Source organism: Muscardinus avellanarius (genome assembly GCF_963383645.1).
Source record: "Muscardinus avellanarius genome assembly, chromosome: 6".
Taxonomy (NCBI): Eukaryota; Metazoa; Chordata; class Mammalia; order Rodentia; family Gliridae; genus Muscardinus; species Muscardinus avellanarius.
Genome location: NC_137791.1, coordinates 70888186 through 70908793, shown reverse-complemented (window position 1 = coordinate 70908793; position 20608 = coordinate 70888186). Strand labels below are relative to the sequence as shown.

At 37.4% G+C, this 20608-nt stretch overlaps 1 protein-coding gene across 27 annotated transcripts in view; it reads right to left on the bottom strand.

Annotated features, from left to right (window-relative positions):
• Window positions 1–588: 588 nt before the first annotated feature.
• Window positions 589–20608, bottom strand: part of SEC31A (SEC31 homolog A, COPII coat complex component) — a gene marked incomplete at both ends in the record, with an annotated part of 65996 nt that continues 45976 nt past the window's right edge. For 5 of the 27 annotated variants that reach the window (XM_080697769.1, XM_080697750.1, XM_080697747.1 and 2 more), the window contains 7 exons: window positions 589–768; window positions 2464–2535; window positions 5690–5809; window positions 7653–7916; window positions 9245–9303; window positions 16285–16626; window positions 18723–18846. In XM_080697769.1, coding sequence (XP_080553895.1) covers window positions 589–768; window positions 2464–2535; window positions 5690–5809; window positions 7653–7916; window positions 9245–9303; window positions 16285–16626; window positions 18723–18846 — 1161 coding nt within the window. Of the gene's footprint in view, window positions 769–2463; window positions 2536–5689; window positions 5810–7652; window positions 7917–9244; window positions 9304–11188; window positions 11228–16284; window positions 16627–18722; window positions 18847–19816; window positions 19910–20608 lie in introns of all 27 variants that reach the window. The other 22 variants (XM_080697765.1, XM_080697746.1, XM_080697770.1 and 19 more) reach the window with 10 other exon arrangements.

Genomic DNA, 20608 nt, shown 5'->3' with positions numbered 1-20608 from the left:
TCCTGTCCCAGCCTCCCAAATGCTGGGATTACAAGCATGTACCACCACGCCCAGCTGTGCGCAGCCAATTTCTTTTCCCTCTATAGAGGTGGGGATTGAACCCAGGGCCTTGTGGATGCCAAACAATATTCTACCACTGAACCATACCCCCACCCCAGTTTTTATTTAGAGACTATATACACATAAGATAGGATTACATATTTTAATATGATCGACATGGAGAAAGTAGGGAGGACATAAAAGGAATTTAGTTTTAGCTTTATGCATAACCAGATACAATTTTTCTAAAAAGAATACCGAGGTTTTAAAACCACTTGTCAGGATACCTCTGGAAATCATACTATGAGTAACCCAGGAAGTACGCTATTTGCAGAATAGGAAAATCATAATGGGCAACAAAAGATTAAAACAAAAGAAAGCACCAGGGTTTTAAGCAGTGTTAAGGGGAGTATATCTGCAGAAATAATGTAAATGCTCCTGACTGGGTGCTATGAAAACATGCTAATGAGGATTGGTCCATGTCTTACATCTTAAAAAAAAAAGTTTCTTTGGAAAATGGCAATATCAGCTGGAAGTGAAGCTGTCCTTTTAGACACCCAGCTTATTGGCCTGGGTGAGAACAACCTTGAGAACTGGCATGAAAGCAGAGGTCTCACTGAAGTTGCTTGTGCTAACTATGTGGGTATGGATGGTCAATCCTTCTGAGTAGTTTCGAGTTTCAATGCTCCTTGCAATGTTGTGCAAACCGTTGATGATTGTTGGTGAAAGCTGAAATAAAAGTGGAAACCAAGAGAAAGAATTAAATTAAGGGAGAATTTCCCACAAGGTCTATTATAAACATTAAACCTGGACATTTAAGTAAAAATTTTAAAAATGTTTTAAAAATGTATAAACCATGTATTGCTCTAGAAAGTTTCTTGGACCAAGCAACAGTTAAGTTTTAAAGTAGAACCATAATAAAATGACTTATGTACAGAACTTATTTATAAATTATATATGTATAATAAGCCAAGCATTTTCTTACAGAAAAGCAGCCTTTTTCCTCCCCCAAGCTGAAATGCTAACATCTCTCTCCTCTTAAGAGCTTTTAATTCTTCAATTATCTTAGAGCTTCATACTTAAAAATTTTTTTTTCTATGTACATGAAGGAGGTTAGAGATTCTTAAATTATGATAACTTAAAGGACCCAATGTATTGAAAATTTTATCTACAATAGAGATCCTATACTTTAGGCCCGTTGCCATGAGTAGGCCAATTCAAGTTAAGTTCTTAATTGTTTTTTTTTTTTTTATAATTCTGCCATCTCTTCATTTTTTGTTTGTTGTTTTGAGATGAGGTCTCACTATGTTGCCCCCAGGCTTGTCTCGAACTCCTGGGCTCAAATGATCCTTCATCCTCAGCCTCTTGAGTGGCAGGGACTAGGTCCGTGCCACCATGCCCTGACCTATCATCTCTTAAAACCATAAAATCTAAGCTGGGCGTGGTGGCGCATGTTTATAATACCAGTGCTTGGGAGGCTGAGACAGGAGGATTGTACAAGTTCAAAGCCAGCCTCAGCAGCTTAGTGTGGCTCTCAGCAACGTAGTGAGACCCTGTTTCCAAATAAAGTATAAAATAGGTCTGAGTATATAAGCCCTGAGACAGAAAAGCCCCTGGGTTCCACAACAACAACAACAACAACAACAACAACAACAACAACAACATCAAAACACATAAAATCTATAGCTTCTTCCATAGCACTACTTGGCATATATGTCTATACTTTAGACAAAAGACTTTGTCTATGGACAAAGTCTATGGACCACACACTTTCCACTATTGTATTAACTTTCTTTGTTAAGAGAAATAGTTATTTTTATCTGATGAGATTGGATGCATGGAATGGGTAGAAGAATGCTGACAAACAAAAATAAAAAGTGCCACTTTTTTTCTCTCCCATTCTTGTGCTTTCATTAATATAACAGTTCTAGAAAGGAAAGAAGGGGTGGGCACAAGAGGATAGACAGGCACTGGCTCCCTGCTGTGAGTTATCTTCAGTTACAGCATGTTATCCTGCTCATCTGGTGGCTAGACTGGGTTTGCCTTTGTATAACAGCTATTCTAGAAGAAAAGGATCAGGAGTCTTAGATTGTGTGATAAAGAATATAGATTTCTTCACTAGAAAACAGTCTCTGCATAGTTTCTCATTTCTTGATACATGAACCATATGAAACAAATAGCAAAAGGTCAGTTACCTTAGAGCCAATACAGACAGGTTTGTATTTCTCATCTACTTCTGTATCTCTACCCTTTCCTCTTACCTTCAATGAATGAAAGTAAGGATTTAAACAGCTACAGGAAAGCCTTTTCTTGTAATTATCATGACAATTTTCCCCCCAAGGCACTGAATGAGAGTGCTGATGAGAAACTTATTTACTAGCTACTAGGAATAACTTTATAATGAACGCTCTCCCCAAAACTTACTGTCTGTTCCCTAAGTTTATCGTATAGAAACTCCAAACGCTTGCTGGCATCATCTAGCTTTCTCTTGGTTTGCTGTAGGAGAGAAAAACAGGCGTTATATTTTAATATTAACTTTTATCACAAGAACTTGTATCTCATTTCATTAATCCTTACACTCAAGATGTTGAGTAGCTTCATTTCATCAAACAAGTGGCAGTGGCTGCAACTATGATAAAGAAACTTAAGTACATTTTGACATCAGTAATCTACTAAGGGTGGTGGGGTGGGAGAGGAGGAGGTTTTCTTCTACTGTGCAAAACGTGATGCTGCTCAGATCTCATGTGGATGCAAACTCACTTAACAAGGTGTGTGTATGCACACTGCACTACATTCACAGGCTTCTGGAGGCAGTAATGGTTAGTGCACCATAGAAAAGGAAGGCCCAAGCACAGGAAGTGTTGTAGATTATGGGTGCTAGAAGGCAAATATAGAAACTATGGGGTCTTGTTCTTACCTTTTAAAATTATCTTATACTAGATTACATTTGCCATTAATCCTGCCTCTTACCTTATCGTTAAAGCACCAAGGGGGGGGGGGAGGAAGTTATAGACTAGTTACCTAAGATTACTAAGAGGGAAGTGGTAAAATAGATTCTCAATTTAAGAAAGTTTTTTTTCTTTTCCTACCTTAGTACTCTATGTATAGTGAAATAAACTATTCTAAAATTAAAATTAAAAGTTTTGAGTGCCGGGTGTAGTAGCGCATACTTGTAATCCCCGCACTTGGGAGGTGGAGACAGGAGGATCGCGCAGGTTTGAAGCCAGCCTCACTGGCTTAAGAGACCCTGTTTCCAAATAAAAAAGTATAAAATAGGTCTGGGAGTGTAACCCGGAGGTAGAAGGGTTTCCAGGAACCCCACTACCACCAAAAAAAAAAAAAAAAAAAAAAAAAAAAAAAAAAAAAGTTTTGAAAGTACAATACGATTAAATTAATGATCTATATTATACAACAGCCTTAGAAGCAACACTGATTTTCAATACATGTTGAATGTCTATTATGTGCTGTGCTGGGGAGTTTACTTTTATTATTAATTTTTGGGTGCTGGGGCTTGAACCCAGGGCCTCACACTTGCTAGGTAAGTGATCTACCAATGAGTTAGCTCCCAGCTCTGGGGACAAAGCCCTATGCGTTATTGTAGCACATATTCTATTTGGCAAAAAAGACACTAAATAGCCAGTGTATTGTGTAATAAATGCTATGAAGAAAAGTTAATAGGACAAGGGGGGGCTAAAGAGTTGGAAGTAGCAAAGAAAGGCCTGATGGCTAATGGAACAGCTGAGCAAAAGCCCAGAACCAGTGAGGGAGTGAGTAATGGCAGACACATGGGGGAACAGTTCTAGGCAGAAGGAACTGCAAGTAAAGCCCCTGATACCAAACTGCTCTTGGTGAGTTTGAGGAAGGAATGTCTGAGTGTCTAGAGAAGAGAGAGGAAGCATGAGGCCATCAATGATGTTTCTTTCTGGTAGGTGGTAGGTTGTACTGCAAAATTACTTTGTGTTGTTTAGACACAACTAAAGGGAAAATAAGAATAATTTCATATGTAAATATTATTCTAATTATTGATCAAAATCAAGTTTTGCAGAAGAGAACCCTTATAGACTCTGTTCAAAGCCTCAACCCAAGAAGGTGAAGAGAGCAGCTGGGCAGGATATTGGAACTTCTCCCTCTACTAATTACAGGAACAGTTTATCTTTTGTGGTTCTCCTTTGACAGGGCTCTGGGGTACCCACGAGGAAGACAGTGTGATGACCCAAAGGAGGTTAAGCTAAAAATTGATTGAACTGTGCCATGTGATATATAATTATATATCCTCTCAATATCAACATACACCCAAGGAAGGATTGGCATTCTGTCAGACGCTTTTTAGGAGTCCTCCAGCTTTTAATAATTATGGCCTATCTATGTAGAGTAGTGCAGAGCAGGTAGGATATATATGGTTATCAGCTTCATTTTCTCTCTAAATTTCCAGTTTGGTATTTTCATCATTCTCAAAATGCCAGGTGCTAAGGTTTCTATTAACTCACTGGTTTCCTGACACTTTCAGTATATGGAATTGTGTTTCATATGGTTAGCGGAAGAAGGCTGAAGGAAAAAAAAAAAATCCTTTATCCTTTGGCTCTACAGGGATTGAACAAAAAGATACTCTACCACTGAGCTATATCCCTACCTGTTTTTATTTTGAGACAGGATCTGAGTTGCCCAGACTGGCCTTGAACTTTCAATCCTCCTGCCCCAGCCTCCTGAGTAACTGGTATAACTGGGGTTATAGGTGTGTGCCATGCCTGGCAGGATGCACATATTAATACCCAATGTCTGATCAAACTACTAATGCTAGAAGCTCTTTTTTTGAAGAAGACAAGTGGCCAACAGCTTAAATAAATATATTCAATGTTTGCTGACAGGAAGTAAAATTTCACTTAAAACAAAACTGTGTAAGTTTTATTGTTGTTGTCAGTAAACAGGCATTCTTTATATAAACTAAGTAAAATCAGTTGCTTTAACTATAACATGACTCTACTATCTATAGTATTTAACCATCTTTAAGATTTTTGCTGGGAGGCTGAGACAGGAGGATTGTGATTCATGAACAGCCTCAGCTACTTAGTGAGGCCCTTTGCAACTCAGTAAAACCCTGTTTCAAAATAAAGAATAAAAAATAGGGCTGGAGGTAGAAAAATAGGGCTGGAGGTACCCCAGTACCGAAAAAAAAAAAAAAAAGTTTTTTGCAAAGTTAAAGATGATGATCTATCTACTTTTAACATCTTCAATAAAAACTCAGAGAGAATTCCCAAATCTGAGTTTCTTGGATATCACTATTATATTTTGTTATGTGCCAACATGAGGTTTTTAGATGAAAGGCAGTAGCTTGGTGGTTTACAGTATGAAATTTGAAGCCAGACTGGTTGAAATGCTGGCCCGGACCTTAGGTGTTACTTAACTGTTACTTGTCTTAATTCCCTCATCTGTAAAAACAAACACAAGCCTGACCATTATGGGGTTATTGTGGGGATTAAATATGTTTACATAAGAAAATGTTATTTCTATATGTACTATGAACTATGTAAGTGCTAGCTTTATTACTTTTATGTGATATTTTTAGAAATATGTCTTGTAGGACAAGCAATATTATGGAGAAGTTCAAAAAAGAATTATTTTAATTAAGCAAAATATGAGAAAAAATACATACAGGATCTGTGGCTGAAGAGAGGCAGCGCTGAATTAGATCCTCAAATGTGGTCTTCAGAATGAGGTGCTCATCTGGAATAGGTTTCTTCGTAATTTTTTCTGTTGGCAGAGACTGAACATGCTGGGAGAAATTATACAAGATGATCAGAAATGACCAGAGTAATCTCATACACAAATCCTGAATCTATGCAATAAAGAGAAATCAAAGACCTGTAGACATTTATACTTGAATCAAATGCAAATGTAACATGCAAAATCACCTGGAATAAATAAAACTGAAAACCAAAAAAACAGTAGAAGGTATAAGTCTTTTTATAACTTGAAATTTTCACAAGTAGATTAAATATAAAGTAAATGACTAATTAGGAAATGTATGTTGGTCATCACAGTATATAACAGATGGGAAGTAACCTGTGCCAGAGAAAATATGAAGAAGACATTGGAAAATACTGTCGGCTATTGGAATGGTTGCTTTCTCTGCTGATTGGCTCATTTTTTTTATCCTGTGATTATTCTCTCCTTTTTTCTATTAGAAGTTGTTAATTAGACAATTATCAAAACTACAGGACCAAGCCATGTGTGGTGGTGCACACTTGTAATCCCCGCATTTGGGAGGCTGAGACAGGAAGATGTTGGTTTGTGGACAGCCTAAGCTACCATTTAGTGAGACCCTTTGCAACTCAGTGAGACCCTGTTTCAAAATAAAGAATAAAATAGGGCTGGGGGTATATCTCAGAGGTAGAATGCCCCTGGGTTCCATCCCCAATACCACAAAAAAACCCACTTACACACACACAAAAACCCACCGACACCCCCACCCCCTACCAAAAAAAAAAAAAAAAAAAAAAAACCAAACCAAACCAAACAACAAAGAGTGGAACAAATTTTTTATTTGGGTAGAGTTTGTTTCATCATCATTATCTTTTTTTTTTTTTTTTTTTTGAGGTACTGAGGATGGAACCCAGGTGTATTCTACCTCCAAGCTACATCCCCAGCCATATTTGTTAGTTTTTTGTTTTTGAAACAGGGTCTCACTGAGTTACAAAGGGCCTCACAAAGTAGCTGAGGCTGTCCATGAACCGCAATCCTCTGGTCTCTGCCTCCTGAATGCTGAGATTACAAGTGTGTGCCACCATTCCTGGCTCTTGTTTCATCTTCTAATGTTGAACTCTGGTCTGAGCTACTACTTTATATGAACAGGTCAAAATATATCCATTGGTCTAAGCCAATGTGGCAACGTATTAGATCTTTTCAACACTTAGGACTCTGCCAACTAGCTGTTTTTGTGAAAAGCAAGTAAAAATCTATTTCTATCCCAAGATAAGGCTTTTATACATGCACATGTATAAAAAGATGTAACTCATTACATTTTTATTTACTATTTTAAGGGAAAAAAACCTGAAATCTGCCTTTTCTTAACAAGCTCAGATGATGAGATGATTTGACCAACTATAAATTTGTGGCTACTGACTAGATCATGAAAAATATTACACTTACGCCAGATGTGGTGGTGCACGCTTGTAATCCCAGCATTCGGGAGGCTGGGACAGGAGGATCGCGGTTCGTGGACAGCCTCAGCTACTTAGTGAGGCCCTCCACAACTTAGTGAGACCCTGTTTCATATATAAAGAATAAAAAATAGGGCTGGGGGTGTAGCTTGGAGGTAGAATGTCACCGGGTTCTATCCCCAGTACAGAAAAATATATATACACTTACCAGATTACAGTAAATATACATTCTCAAGTATATGACTCTCTTCAACTGCTTGTATATGGCCATGTAATTGCCAAATAATACACATACATAATCAATTTTTAAAAGAGTATAATTTTTGGCTTAGGTTACCTAAATTAAAACCAACTGATATTCACTAATAATGGTTTGATCATAAAAGTCAACGCATTAAAGAAAAGGCACTGAATCAGATCTATCTTCCCATTCCACTTCCACAGAATTACTATTACCTGGACAGTATTTCCAATAGGAGCCCCTGGAGCACCTTCAACACTGGGCTTTGAGAAAGGCGGTGGCATGCTTGTTTGACCAAGATGCTGCTGCATGCCATGGAAAGGCTGGCCTCCTGCAAGGTGTGGCTGTGGAAAAGAAGCTTGGTTTGACAGTGGTCCTGGAGCTGAAGGCTGTTGCTGCAGCATCTGCGACTGGGGGTCACCCAAAGGGTTCATGATTGGTGATGTGATGGGAACAGGAGGCAGGAAGTTTTCAGGCATCTATTAAAAGAAGAAAATAAAAGAAGTGAATAGGAATAAAAAGGACAGTAATATTTCCTAAGCTTCTAAAAAAGGGAGTTACAGTATTTCATGATTACAAAAAATTTAATAGTAGTAGAATACTTTTTTCAAGTGAAATTTTATCTTATGCAGAATTCTGTAGAATTCTGTAAAATATAATAGTAGAGACAACCTACCCTAATTGAGCCTCTCCAGACTTAACTCCCAATAATGGAAAGCCAAAACCATACAATTTGTGTAGTACTGGGAGTTAAACCCAGGGACATTACACCTCTGAACCACACACCCAGCCCTATTTTATTTTTTGTTTTAAAACAGGGTCTCACTAGATTGCTGAGAGTTTCCCTAGATTGCTAAGGCTTTCCTACAATCCTTCTGTCTCAGCCTCCCAAGTACTAGGGTTATAGGAGTGCACCACAACACCCAGCAAAACCATAACATTTTTAAGAGGATGTTACATCTAGTAATATGAGACTTAGATGTTCCATGTGTATGTGTATGTGCACCAGTAGGCACTTAATGTCCTAGATCACTAGGTAGACACTACTTGGCAATTTTACCATACCAAAAGTAATATGTAAAGTTTCTGATAATTATTAACACATACTGTGGGATTCCTTGCTCATTTAATGTCTCCTAATTTTAAGTTTTGACCTCATTATTTTATTTGGGGGAAAGGACTAATAGGAATTATCACCATTGTTGTTATTGTTTTTGTGGTTATGGGGATTGAGCCCAGGAGCATTCTAATTCTGAGCTATACTCTCCAACCCTTTTGTTTTACTTTTAAAAAAGGGTCTTACAAGTTGCTGAGAGTATTGCTAAATTGCTGAGGCTGGCCTTAAAACTGTTAATTTCCTTTCTCAGCCTCCCAAATATGGGAATTAAAAGTGTGTGCTACCACGCTCAGCTGAAATTTTTTGGGGGGGAGTACTGGGGCATTCTACCTCCAAACTACACCCCAGCCCTATTTTTTCTTTATTTTGAAACAGGGTCTCACTAAGTTGCAAAAGGTCTTACTAAGTAGCTGAGGCTGTCAGTGAACCACAATCCTCCTGCCTCAGCCTCCCAAATGCTGGTATTACAAGCATGTGTCACCACGCCTGGCAGAGCAAGGTTTTAATGATTCTGTTTTTACTTTCTTTCCTTCTCATCACAAATTAGAAGATACATGTTATAATATGCTTTAAATACATCAATAAGTAAGCTTTGCCTTTAAAAGTGTCAGTGAAGTATGGTATACTCCAAGTGGCTATGTGATTAACATAACATCTGTAGGCCATTGGATGGACATCTTTTTCTAGTACCTTTTTCTTCTTGGGTACTCTGTTCAAAGCTGGAGGATCATTCCAACCATTTTGAGGACCTAGAATAGGTAATAAAGGACACTTTCCTTTAGAATCCTGAAAGGAAGGAAATAAAATTGAACCCATCATCTAATATCTTGAAATTCTGCTTAAACTTAAGATAACTGTTAGATAGGCTTTCTCACTTAAGTTGTGGGGCATCAATATACAGCCCTGGATTCTCAACCTCAAGCCACAGGCTTGGCTTAGTGGGGAAGATATTTTGACACTATACCCATTTAAAGATGGAGACATCTTTATGTCTACACCGGTACATAGCCATCAAAGATCAATTTACTGTCTGTCTGTCTGTCTGTCTCTCTCTCGTGTGTGTGTGTGTGTGGTACTGGGGATGGAACCCAGGAGCATTCTACCTCAGAGCTACATATCTCCAGCCCTATTGTTTATTTTTTATTTTGAAACAGGGCCTCACTAAGTAGCTGAAGCTGTCTGCGAACCCGTATCTTCCTGTCTCAGCCTCCCAAATGCTGGAATTACAAGTGCGTGCACCACGCCTGGCTAATTTACTGTCTCTTAAGTGTGCTTAAAAAAAAAAAAAAAAAAGCATCCTATTTGTTGAGAGTAATTCAACATAAGCAAATACCCATAAATTCTTAATATGGTAGAAAAACTATTTTAAAAAATTCAACTATATAATACCAGTAATTTTTTTTTTATCATCTCTGCCTTGGGAACTATTTATGAAGTAGAAAAAAAAGCATTAAAATATCTTTGCTAAGATTTTTTTTAATGCCATATAAATAGATTCCAGGCTGGCAGCAAATATGAAATGGAAACTACTGTCAACTATTCAACTACAGCAAATTTCTGAAAAATACAAAGCCCCCAAAACTCTGTCATCTCAAAGTAAAAAATGGACATCTGTAGCAGAACTCAAGTATTTATAAATACCAGTATCATCAAAGAAAAAAATAAAACAAGCCAGAAATGGAAAAATTTCTAAGTCACTATATAATTATTTTGTTTCATTAAGTATGAATTTTTATATCTTCTATAAGGAACCAACTACTTGCTAAAGAAACTTTTTTTTTTTTTGGGTGGTGGTACTGGGGATGGAACCCAGGGGCTTTCTACCTCCAGGCTATGCTCCCAGACCTATTTTATATTTTATTTGGAAACAGGGTCTTACTAAGTTGCTGAGAGCCTCACTAAGTAGCTGGGGCTCGCTTCGAACCTGTGTGATCCTCCTGTCTCAGCCTCCCAAGCACTGGGATTACAAGCATGCGCTACCACGCCCGGCTTAAAGAAACTTTTATGTATGTGTGTACATGGAAAAATGACTCCTTTCTAATAAAATAAATATTCTTTAACACTTCTACTTTTATAATTGATATGCATCATATATTAAGTCACAATAATTGCTTAGCAAATCAAAGAAACTGTAGTTCATGCAAATGTCAAGAGAAAGTTTTAAGAAATACAGATCCACTCCCAACCCCCATGCACTCATTTACTTTGATTTTTAAAACAGAATCAATTTCTTATGAATTTACTAGGAGATAGAAACCATATATGGCTAAACCACTTGTTAATCACAAAATACTAAATCATGTCCTATTATCTGATTAACAAATTTTTAAACTTCCAGTCACATTATAATCATTGAGATTTTTCTCATCACCTTCTAGTCATAAGATAATCTGTCTCTGACATAATCTTGGTTTACCTGTCTCTGTTTATCTAAAATAGCTTTTATAATTAAAGCTATTTGTGTCATATAAATTCAATCAATTCTAAAGTCTGATTCAATAAAAAACAAATAAAATAATACTGATTAGATTTATGGTATCATCTTTGAAGCTCACATGCATTATTGTTAATGCCCATTCATTATTATATTAAATGATTTAAAAATTTCCAAGGCATATTTTACAACCAATTCACCTTCCAACATAGGTGTCTGGTCTTGAATAGACTGATTTTCTGCAGATGAAATGTAGAAATAACTTAAATAGTATTACTGAATACATTCTAATCTCTCTCATTTTATAATTATTTCTTCTTCTATCCATCCCCAGAAAAAGGAAATAAACTTTCTAAGAAAATAAAAGTTTTAAACATGATAAGTCTCTACCCAATTATTAAAGTAATTAGCTTTGGGGTAAAGTGAATTCATTTAAGTTGTATTGTATCCAATTAACTAATATAGCCACTTTTTTCTCATACTGGACTCTTTTAATAAAAAATTGTATTCCTTTAATTAAAATACCAATAATTTCTAGGCCAGGCATGGTGGCGCATCCTTGTAATCCCAGCATTTGGATGCTGAGACAGGAGGATCGTGGTTCGCAGGCAGCCTTAACTGCTTAGTGAGGCCCTTCGCAACTCAGTAAGACACTGTTTCAAAATCTAAAAAAAGACTAAAAAATAGGGATAGGGGTGTAGCTCAGAGGTACAATGCCCCTGGGTTACATCCCCATTACCATGCATGAGTGCGCGCGCGCGCGCGCACACACACACACACACACACACACACACACACACACACACACATTCCTAATCATTAGCATGGATTGTTTTGCTATTTGACAAGTGAAGCTAACATATCACCAAGGTGATAGCTCTTCCCAACATATTACATCTAATTATATCATATTATGGATGACTGTTAACATGTAAGAGGTAACAAAGCAGCTAGGCATACAAATACATGCTGAATGCCCAAAAATGCTTGTTTGTTTGCCTTCTTTCCATTAGTCACTGCTTTTCAGCCAGGTTAGAACACTGTGTTATTTTGTATATAAACAACCACTAAAATCATGGCCAAATGCAGTTCTGCTTAGGGAGAAAAAATACTCATGCAAATAGTTTAGATTATGAAGTAACAGATGCCCAGAACAGTGTTGCTGGATGGTCTTTATAATTCTAACACTAAAAGTTTTATATAACTCCTATCAGGACTAAAATACCTGGTGTAAAAGAATATAAACACAGGCTTTGAAGAGTGAGGGACCCACGTTTGTATGTTAACTTGGAGAGTGCCACTGTGTAATCCTGAAAATATTATTTAATTCCTAAAAATTCCATTTCCTCATCTGTAATTAAGAAAAAACTATTTTCATTTTTTAGGATTGTGAGATTCAAATTAAGAAAATATAAAGTAAGTGCTAGATCAAGTCCACAATTAGCTCAATTAATATAAATTCTCTTCCCTACATTTTTTTTTTTTTTTTTTTTTTTTGGTGGTACTGGGGTTCCTGGAAGCCCTTCTACCTCCAGGATACACTCCCACGGGCTACACTCCCAGACCTATTTTTTAACTTTTTTATGTAGAAACAGGGTCTCTTAAGCCAGCGAGGCTGACTCTGAACCAGCGCAATCCTCCTGTCTCCGCCTCCCAAGCGTGGGGATTACAAGCGTGCGCCACCACGCCCAGCGTTCCCTACATCATTTGTAAGTGCAGATCACTCAACTATTCAGAATGGATACTGTCTTCTTCACTCATTCAGATTTTTTTTTTTTTTTTCTGGTACTGGGGATTGGAACTAGGGGAATTCTTCCTCTGAGCTATACCTCCAATCCTATTATTTATTTATTAATTTTTTTTAGGTACTGAGGGTGGAACCCAGGGGTATTCTACCTCCGAGCTATACCCCCAGCCCTATTTTTAATGCTTTACTTTGAAATAGTCTCACTGAGTTGCAAAGGGCCTCCTCACTAAGTAGGTGAGGCTGTCTGCAAAACACGATTCTCCTGTCTCAGGTTCCCAAATGCTGGGATTACAACCTCAAGCCCTATTTTGTTTTTTATTTGGAAACAGGGTCTTAAGTTGCAGGGGATCTCATGAGGTTTCTGAGAATGTTCTTGAACCAATCCTTCTGTTTCAATCTCCCATGTACTGGGATTATACGTGTGTGTCACCACGCTCGGCTCTTATTCATATTTAAAAGGGTATTTCTGGAACTCTACCAATTACTGGTAGAGTAAACTGGTCCTTATCTATAAAATACCCAACTACTGAAGTATATGTAGTGTATTACTGAAACTATATTTGTGTACTAATGGATGACTCATAAGTCTACTGTTTTATACAGTTTCACTTCCTATGGTTTCAGTTACCCACAGTCAGTCTTGGTCCAAAAATATTAAGTAGAATATTAATAATTCATAAATAACTGTGAAACAACATAAAAGCTTTAAACTGAACACCATTTTGAGTAGTCTGAAAGAAATGCCATGCCGCCCTGCTGTCTTGCTCCATATAACCAGGGATGTGAGCCATCTTCTTGTCCAGCAAAGGACAACTAGGTGTTATAGATGCTACCTACCTGATGGTCACTCGGCAGGTCTTCTGGTTATCAGATCAACTGCTATGGTATTACAGTGCTTGTATTCAGATAGCCCTTGCTTTACTTAATAATGACCTCCAAATACAAAAGTAATAATGCTAGTAGTGTCATCATAGAGTTTATACTTGGATCTTGGACAGTCTGTGGGGACTACTGTAGTGTGTTTGTATGTTTGTGTTCTTTGGACTTTAATATTACATATCAGAGAAGGGGGAAGGAGATGTGTATACAGTGCATAAAATTTTGGAATCAACTAGCCATAAGACTTTAAAAGTAGAAATTAAAAAAAAATTCTGTATCTATATTTATTAAATAATATAATAAGAAAACAGTATTTCTACAATATGATAAATGCTTTAATCATTTAAAGCTACTGCTTAGTATATAAGATGAGAAAAATAAATTTAGACTCCCCCCAAATAATTTCAGTATTAGAAGTAAAACAGTAGTTTTACTACTGAAGTAAAATTAGTAGTTTAAAACTATCAGTTATAATCTGAAGGGAAACTACTTTCAAATACAGAAATGCACAGAGTTCTAATCTATCAAAGGAAATTTTCTACACTCACAGTTAACTTTTTTTTGGTGGTACTGGGGTTCCTGGAAGCCCTTCTACCTCCAGACTACACTCCCAGACCTATTTTATACTTTCTTTATTTTTGGAAACAGGGTCTCTTAAGCCAGCACAGCTGGCTTCGAACCTACGCGATCTTCCTGTCTCCACCTCCCAAATGCGGGGATTACAAGCGTGCGCCATCATACCCGGCCTCACAGCTAACTTTTTTTTTTTTTTTTTTTTTTTGTGGTACTGAGGTTCCTGGAAGCCCTTCTACCTCCGGGCTACACTCCCAGACCTATTTTTACTTTTTTTTTTTTTTTGGAAACAGGGTCTCCTAAGCCAGCACGCGCGGCTGGCTTCGAACCTGCGCGATCCTCCTGTCTCTGCCTCCCAAGCGCGGGGATTACAAGTGTGCGCCACCACGCCCGGCCACAGATAACTTTTTAAAAGTGTTTACTACTTGGCAGTTTTTGTCCCTAAATACTTTTAGTGTACTAATGCATTCAATTCTCTTGATAAGCCTATGAATGCGTACCATTATTCTTGAGGAAACTGAGACTTTAAAAAGTAAGCAACTAGCCTGGTGCACGCTTGTAATCCCAGCAACTGGGAGGCTGAGACAGGAGGATCACGGTTTGTGGACAGCCTCAGCTACTTAGTGAGGCCCTCCGCAACCCAGTGAGACCCTGTTTCAAAATAAAGAATAAAAATAGGGCAGGGGATGTGGTTCAGAGGTCAAGTGCCCCTGGGTTCCATCTCCAGACCCACACACACACAAAAAAAAAGTAAGCAACTCAGCCGGGCGTGTAATAATCCCAGCACTTGGGACGCTGAGACAGTAGTATTGCACAGGTTCAAAGTCAGCCTCAGCTACTCAGTGAGGCTCTCAGCAACTTAGTGAGCTCCTGTTTCCAAATAAAAAGTATAAAATAGGTCTGGGAGTATTACCCTGGAGGTAGAAAAGCCCCTGAGTTCCACCTTCAGTATCACAAAATAAATAAAATAAATGAATAAATAAATAAATAAATAAATAAATAAATAAATAAATAAAAGTAACCAATTCATTCAAGATCACACAGCTAGAAAGTGAAAAGCCAGGATACTAACCCAGGCCATCTAATTCCAAAACCTGCTACCTCAACCCCTACAAAATTGGTTCTGAATTCTGATTCACTGATTCATTTTTTTATAACACATACTTTTCAGGACTTATTATCCCTAAGTAAAAATCAGGTAATATAACCTACCCATATTAAGCTTTAAGTTTAATATGAATGACTAATTTAAAAAATCTATAAAATATGTATTTCATCACCAAAAATGATGGTGAATATATTAATTATTTTGAGCTGAGCATGGTTGGTGCATGCCTCTAATGGCAGTACATGGGAGAGTTCCATCCCCAGCACCACGTACAAAAAATTGTTCAATTTAATCATCCTACATTTTATATATAGATCATCATACTGTACTCCATAAATTACTCCATAAATATATACTTATTATGATCTGTCAATAAATACAATTATATACTAGTAAACAAAAATATGCCTAGAAATTTTCAAGATGGATGAGAAGGGAGCACTGCCCTAATGTAGAATCATTACACTATAGAGTGGCTTTCTATTGTCTTATACGATCTCCATCAAAAGTTATATTCTCTCACTTTATTTCTTGGTAAAGCATATTGAGATCACTTCTCTCACCTACAAATACATGTGAATGCAAAATTATACAGACTCATTAAGATCCTGTACTGTTTAACTTTCATGAGTGAATTTAAGCCACAAATAATTTTAGAAACCAAAAACTTTTCAGTAAGAATCGAGAGCACATCTTTGTTGGAGTAAAGAAATTAGGTCAACTAAATCTGATTTTAACTATCACTTATCTTACCAATTAATTCTTTACTATCTATTTGAAGTTCAATTTTTACATTTTTACTCTTTTGAGAAGGTCTAAAGCTTTCATTTGGAAAATAAATCTCATTTTAGGAGAAAAGCACTTTTAGAATCAGTTTTAGAATTTGTTACAAAAACTCAACACCTAATTTACAAACAGAAATAACATCCCACCATCCACCCATCTGTTCAAAACAAAAGGGAGCCAAACCAGCCCTTTCAAGCGCAGACCTGTTCTTTGGGACGCAGGCAGCTCACTGGCAGCAGGCAGTGTACCTGTTGTTCCAGGAGGCAGTGTATAAGCTGAAGATGTTGGTGGAGCTCCTGGTCCGCCATGCTGGAAGGATGCTCCAGAGGAAGGGGGAGGAGGGAGAGTAGCGGCAGGGCTAGAGGTAGATGAAGAGGCCTGGTGTTGTGCTGAGTATAGGTGAGACTGCCCAGAATAGGAAGAAGCAGAAGATATGTAAGGGGCGTTAGGGTAAGCGTTTGAAGCAGGAGGAGCAACAGGCTGCTGAGGTTGATATACTGCTGACCCCCCTGTTCCGAAGGAATACTTCTGGGCTGGTTGATAAGCTACATCAAGGAGAAGAAACAAAAATTTTAATTAGTTACAAGTTTGTTCAGACAGTAACAAAAAAATAAAAAGGCATCTCATTCTATGGAAATTATTTTAATCATTATTCTTACAACAATAAGCTAAACAAAAAGCACTTATGCACTGGGGATGTAGCTCATGGCAGAATGTTTGCCTAGCATGTGTTTATATGAGGCCCTGGGTTTGATACCTAGCATCACAAATAACAAGAACAACAACAACAACAAAAACCACTAGGGCTTTTAAGGCTCCGCTGCCCTAAGAGTACTCAAAATCATTAGGTCAAATATTTGAAAACTGCTACCCCAGATTGCTGTTTGTTATGAAAACCTTTTAATTATCAGATCCAAGATCTTTAACAGGGGTTTGGACCCTTTGCTGACTTTTCCTGTCCCTGTGAAAGGGCTGAATTGATGGCCACTGGCCACCAGATGGATCTAGGCAGGAATTACACATATATAGCACCCCTTTTTACAGAAAAAGTTCCATGCAGTTTGGTAATAGCTTTGAACCTCTCCAGCGCCATCCTGAAGCCATATTAAGGACATCCTAACATCATTACATTCTGCATGTCAAGGGTAGTTATAAACCTCCAGAGTGAATCTAGCAGAACTATGTCTGCTTCTTATGAGTGCTCTGAAGATAGTACTTTTACACCAAGCATTTGAATGAAAGGGATTATCAGTCATGTAGTCATTTAAGAACAACCACTTTAGCACAGAAAATACTCATTAGGATTTGTTCTTACTAATTGACCTCTTGGTTTTAAAAATAGTCATTCAGTCTTATAATTTCCCCTTTACGGTTTATATTTTAGTTTTTTTTTTGTTCTTAATTTTAAAATTGGTGATATTTTAAATTCCAAGCGCAAATATTTTATTTAAAAAGTCTACATATCATTATACATGTGTATAATAAACCCACAGAATTTGCCAAAATCAAGACTATATACATTAATGTCAGCTATGGACTTTAGGGTAATAACATGACATCAATGTAGGTTCATAGATTGTAACAAGTACACCACAGTGATGTAGAATATACTGCCTATGTAGGGACTCTATACTCCTTGCTCAATTTTGCTGTGAACCTGAAACTACTTAAAAAATAAAGACTACAAAATAATAAATAAAATGGAAAAATAACAAACAAATGCTCATTGGAAACAATTTTCAAAAAATTATTAATGTCATGTTACCTAAAGGAAATAAACATATATCAAATAATTCTTTTTTTTTTTTTTTGTACTAAGAATTTGAACTCAGGGGCATTCTATCTGAGTCACATCACCAGACCTATCATTCATTCACATATATATATATATATATATATATATATATATATATATATATATCGAGAGAGAGAGAGAGAGAGAGAGAGAGAGAGAGAGAGTGAGTGTGTGTGTGTGTGTGTGTGTGTGTGTGTGTGTGTGTGTGTCTTACTAGGGATGGAACCCAGGGGCTTTCTATCCCTAGACTATACTCCCAGATCTATTTTATACTTTATTTGGAAACAGGGTCTCACTAAGTTGCTGAGTGCCTCACTAAGTAGCTGAGGCTGGCTTCGAACCCACGTGATCCTCCTGTCTCAGCTTCCTAAGTACTGGGATTACAAGCGTGTGCCACCACATCTGGAGACCTATTTTACTATCTGAAATAGGGTCTCACTAAGTTGGTGAGGCTGGCCTCAAATCTGATATCCTCCTATCTCAGCCTCCTAAGCACCGGGATTACAGGTATGTGCCACCACACCTGGCTGTACAAAATAATTCTAAAATTCTATTTCTCTATACCAACTCATAGACTATGTGTTTCTTTCTAACAGGTCTTAGTCATCCTCTGGAATAGGAGCCAATTGTTGTGACTAGAGTGAAACAGAAGTTCCTCCCCAACATGTTGATTTAGCACACCTTAGGGAGCCATGTTTCTCTCGAGTAGGGCTCAGGATTCTTGAGAAGAATGGTTCTTATACTTTGTCAAGATCAATCGGCCATAGTTTTGGTGCTTCAGAGTAAATGGTTACTACACAAGATATGACAACTGCTGTCAGAGGACTTCAGGGTCACACTACTTACGCTGTGGCTGTGGATAAGGTGGTACCTGGGTGTGCATATGACCTGGAGATGTAGGAAGCTGAGCGGCAGCATTTGGATTAACATTTCCATGTAGTACGAAACCTGGAGGTGGAGGATTTTCTCCCTAGGAAATGAGAATATGGTAAAAAGGAAGATTACATTTGGGATAAAAAATTTTACTAGATGGCCTTATAATCTCTGAAATAGAATTCCATATTTATTTAAAAACAAAAACAATTTTATTGCATAAGAAATATTGCATTTTGCATGTAGTGTCTTCCTATAACACCACATTTTCTGAAATATGTTCTGAATGACATAAAGATCAGGTGGACCCCAAATAATAACTGCAATGAATTGTAAAAGATGCTAACAGCCTCTTAATATAGTGGTAGTAATACTGTGACAAGTCATCAGGATTTTCCATCTCTACTAATTAATTTCCATCTACTACTGCACAATTCAGAAATATAACGATAAAGAGTATAAAGGGGATTTTTGTTTTTCTTCCATTTCTGCAATGCAAGAGATAAGACAGATAGGAGTAGAGAGGTAGAGGTGAGGGGGAAAAAATCTAAATGAATTTTCATCAAAATCAGATTTAAACCACTGTTAGAAACTTAGTTGATATTTTTCTAGCTCAAGTCAATTTATAACTATGAAAGGAGAGGAGGAATAAAGAAATAAATCAGTTGTCCTAAAAGCTGCCCCTTTGGTTTTTTTGTTTTGTTTGCGGTACTGGGGATGGAACCTAGGGGCATTCTACCTCCGAGCTACATCCCTAGACCCATTTTTTATTCTTTATTTTGAAACAGGATCTTTATTTTGAAACTGAGTTGCAAAGGGCCCCACTAAGGAGCTGAGGCTGTCCACGAACCATGATCCTCTGGTCTCAGCCTCCCAAATGCTGAGATCACAAGCGTGCATCACCATGCCCAGCTCCCTTTTGCATTCTAAAAGCAATAAAATGCAATGGGCAGGCAGATGAATGCAAAGTAATGGGAGGAAAGCTGAGGAAGTTTGGTAGAAAATATATAATTATATATATTTAGGTGAGCAAAGGCCTGCTCAAAGAGGAATAATGAAGGATATACCTGTGTGTCAGAGGGAGAGGCTGCAGGTGGATGGCTGGGAAGGGCAGTAGGAGTTTTGTTACTCCAGGTAGTGACAGTAGGGGCAATTCTAACCTGAATTGAACAAAGAAATACCAATCACAGAAAATAAAAAATGAAAACATTAAAAGAAAAAGAAAAACAAAATTAAAAAAGGATGGATAGCCGGATGCAAAGCAAAAAGAGAAGCAAGGTAACATATTATTAGTCAGGTAGTTGCTTTCAATGTAACTGGGATTCTAACAGAAAAACACAGTTACAACAAAGAGGGAGAGGGAGGCAAGAAAAAAACAAGGGAAGCCTAAATTAAAACACAAGAATAACGCCATTTAAGTAATAAGAATAAGTGGAAAAGTGAAGTCCTGTCAGTAGGGAAAGAAAACATTCTGGGAAAATAAATAATTTAGCAAAATAGTGATTTCTGAAGCATTAATAATATTCATGCTACTAGTAATGTGCAAACATATTGCTATAAGGTCTCTTTTCTGGTTTTCATTAGAGCTTCAAAAACCATAGTAATCCCACACAAGAATTAAAAATCATTCAATCAGAGAAGATTAAAGCTAGATATTAAAGACTACCCAGTCTAATTCCCACCCTCTACCAATGAGAAACCAGGGCCCAGCGATATGAAGGGGCTTGTCAAGGTCCACACAACTCATTTTTGTGATGGAGCTTAGCCAGAACAGATTTCAGGTTTCCTGATTCCCAAGCCAGTGTTTTCTATACTATACCATGTTCTTACCGCACAGGCTAGCTGACTGTCATTTATTT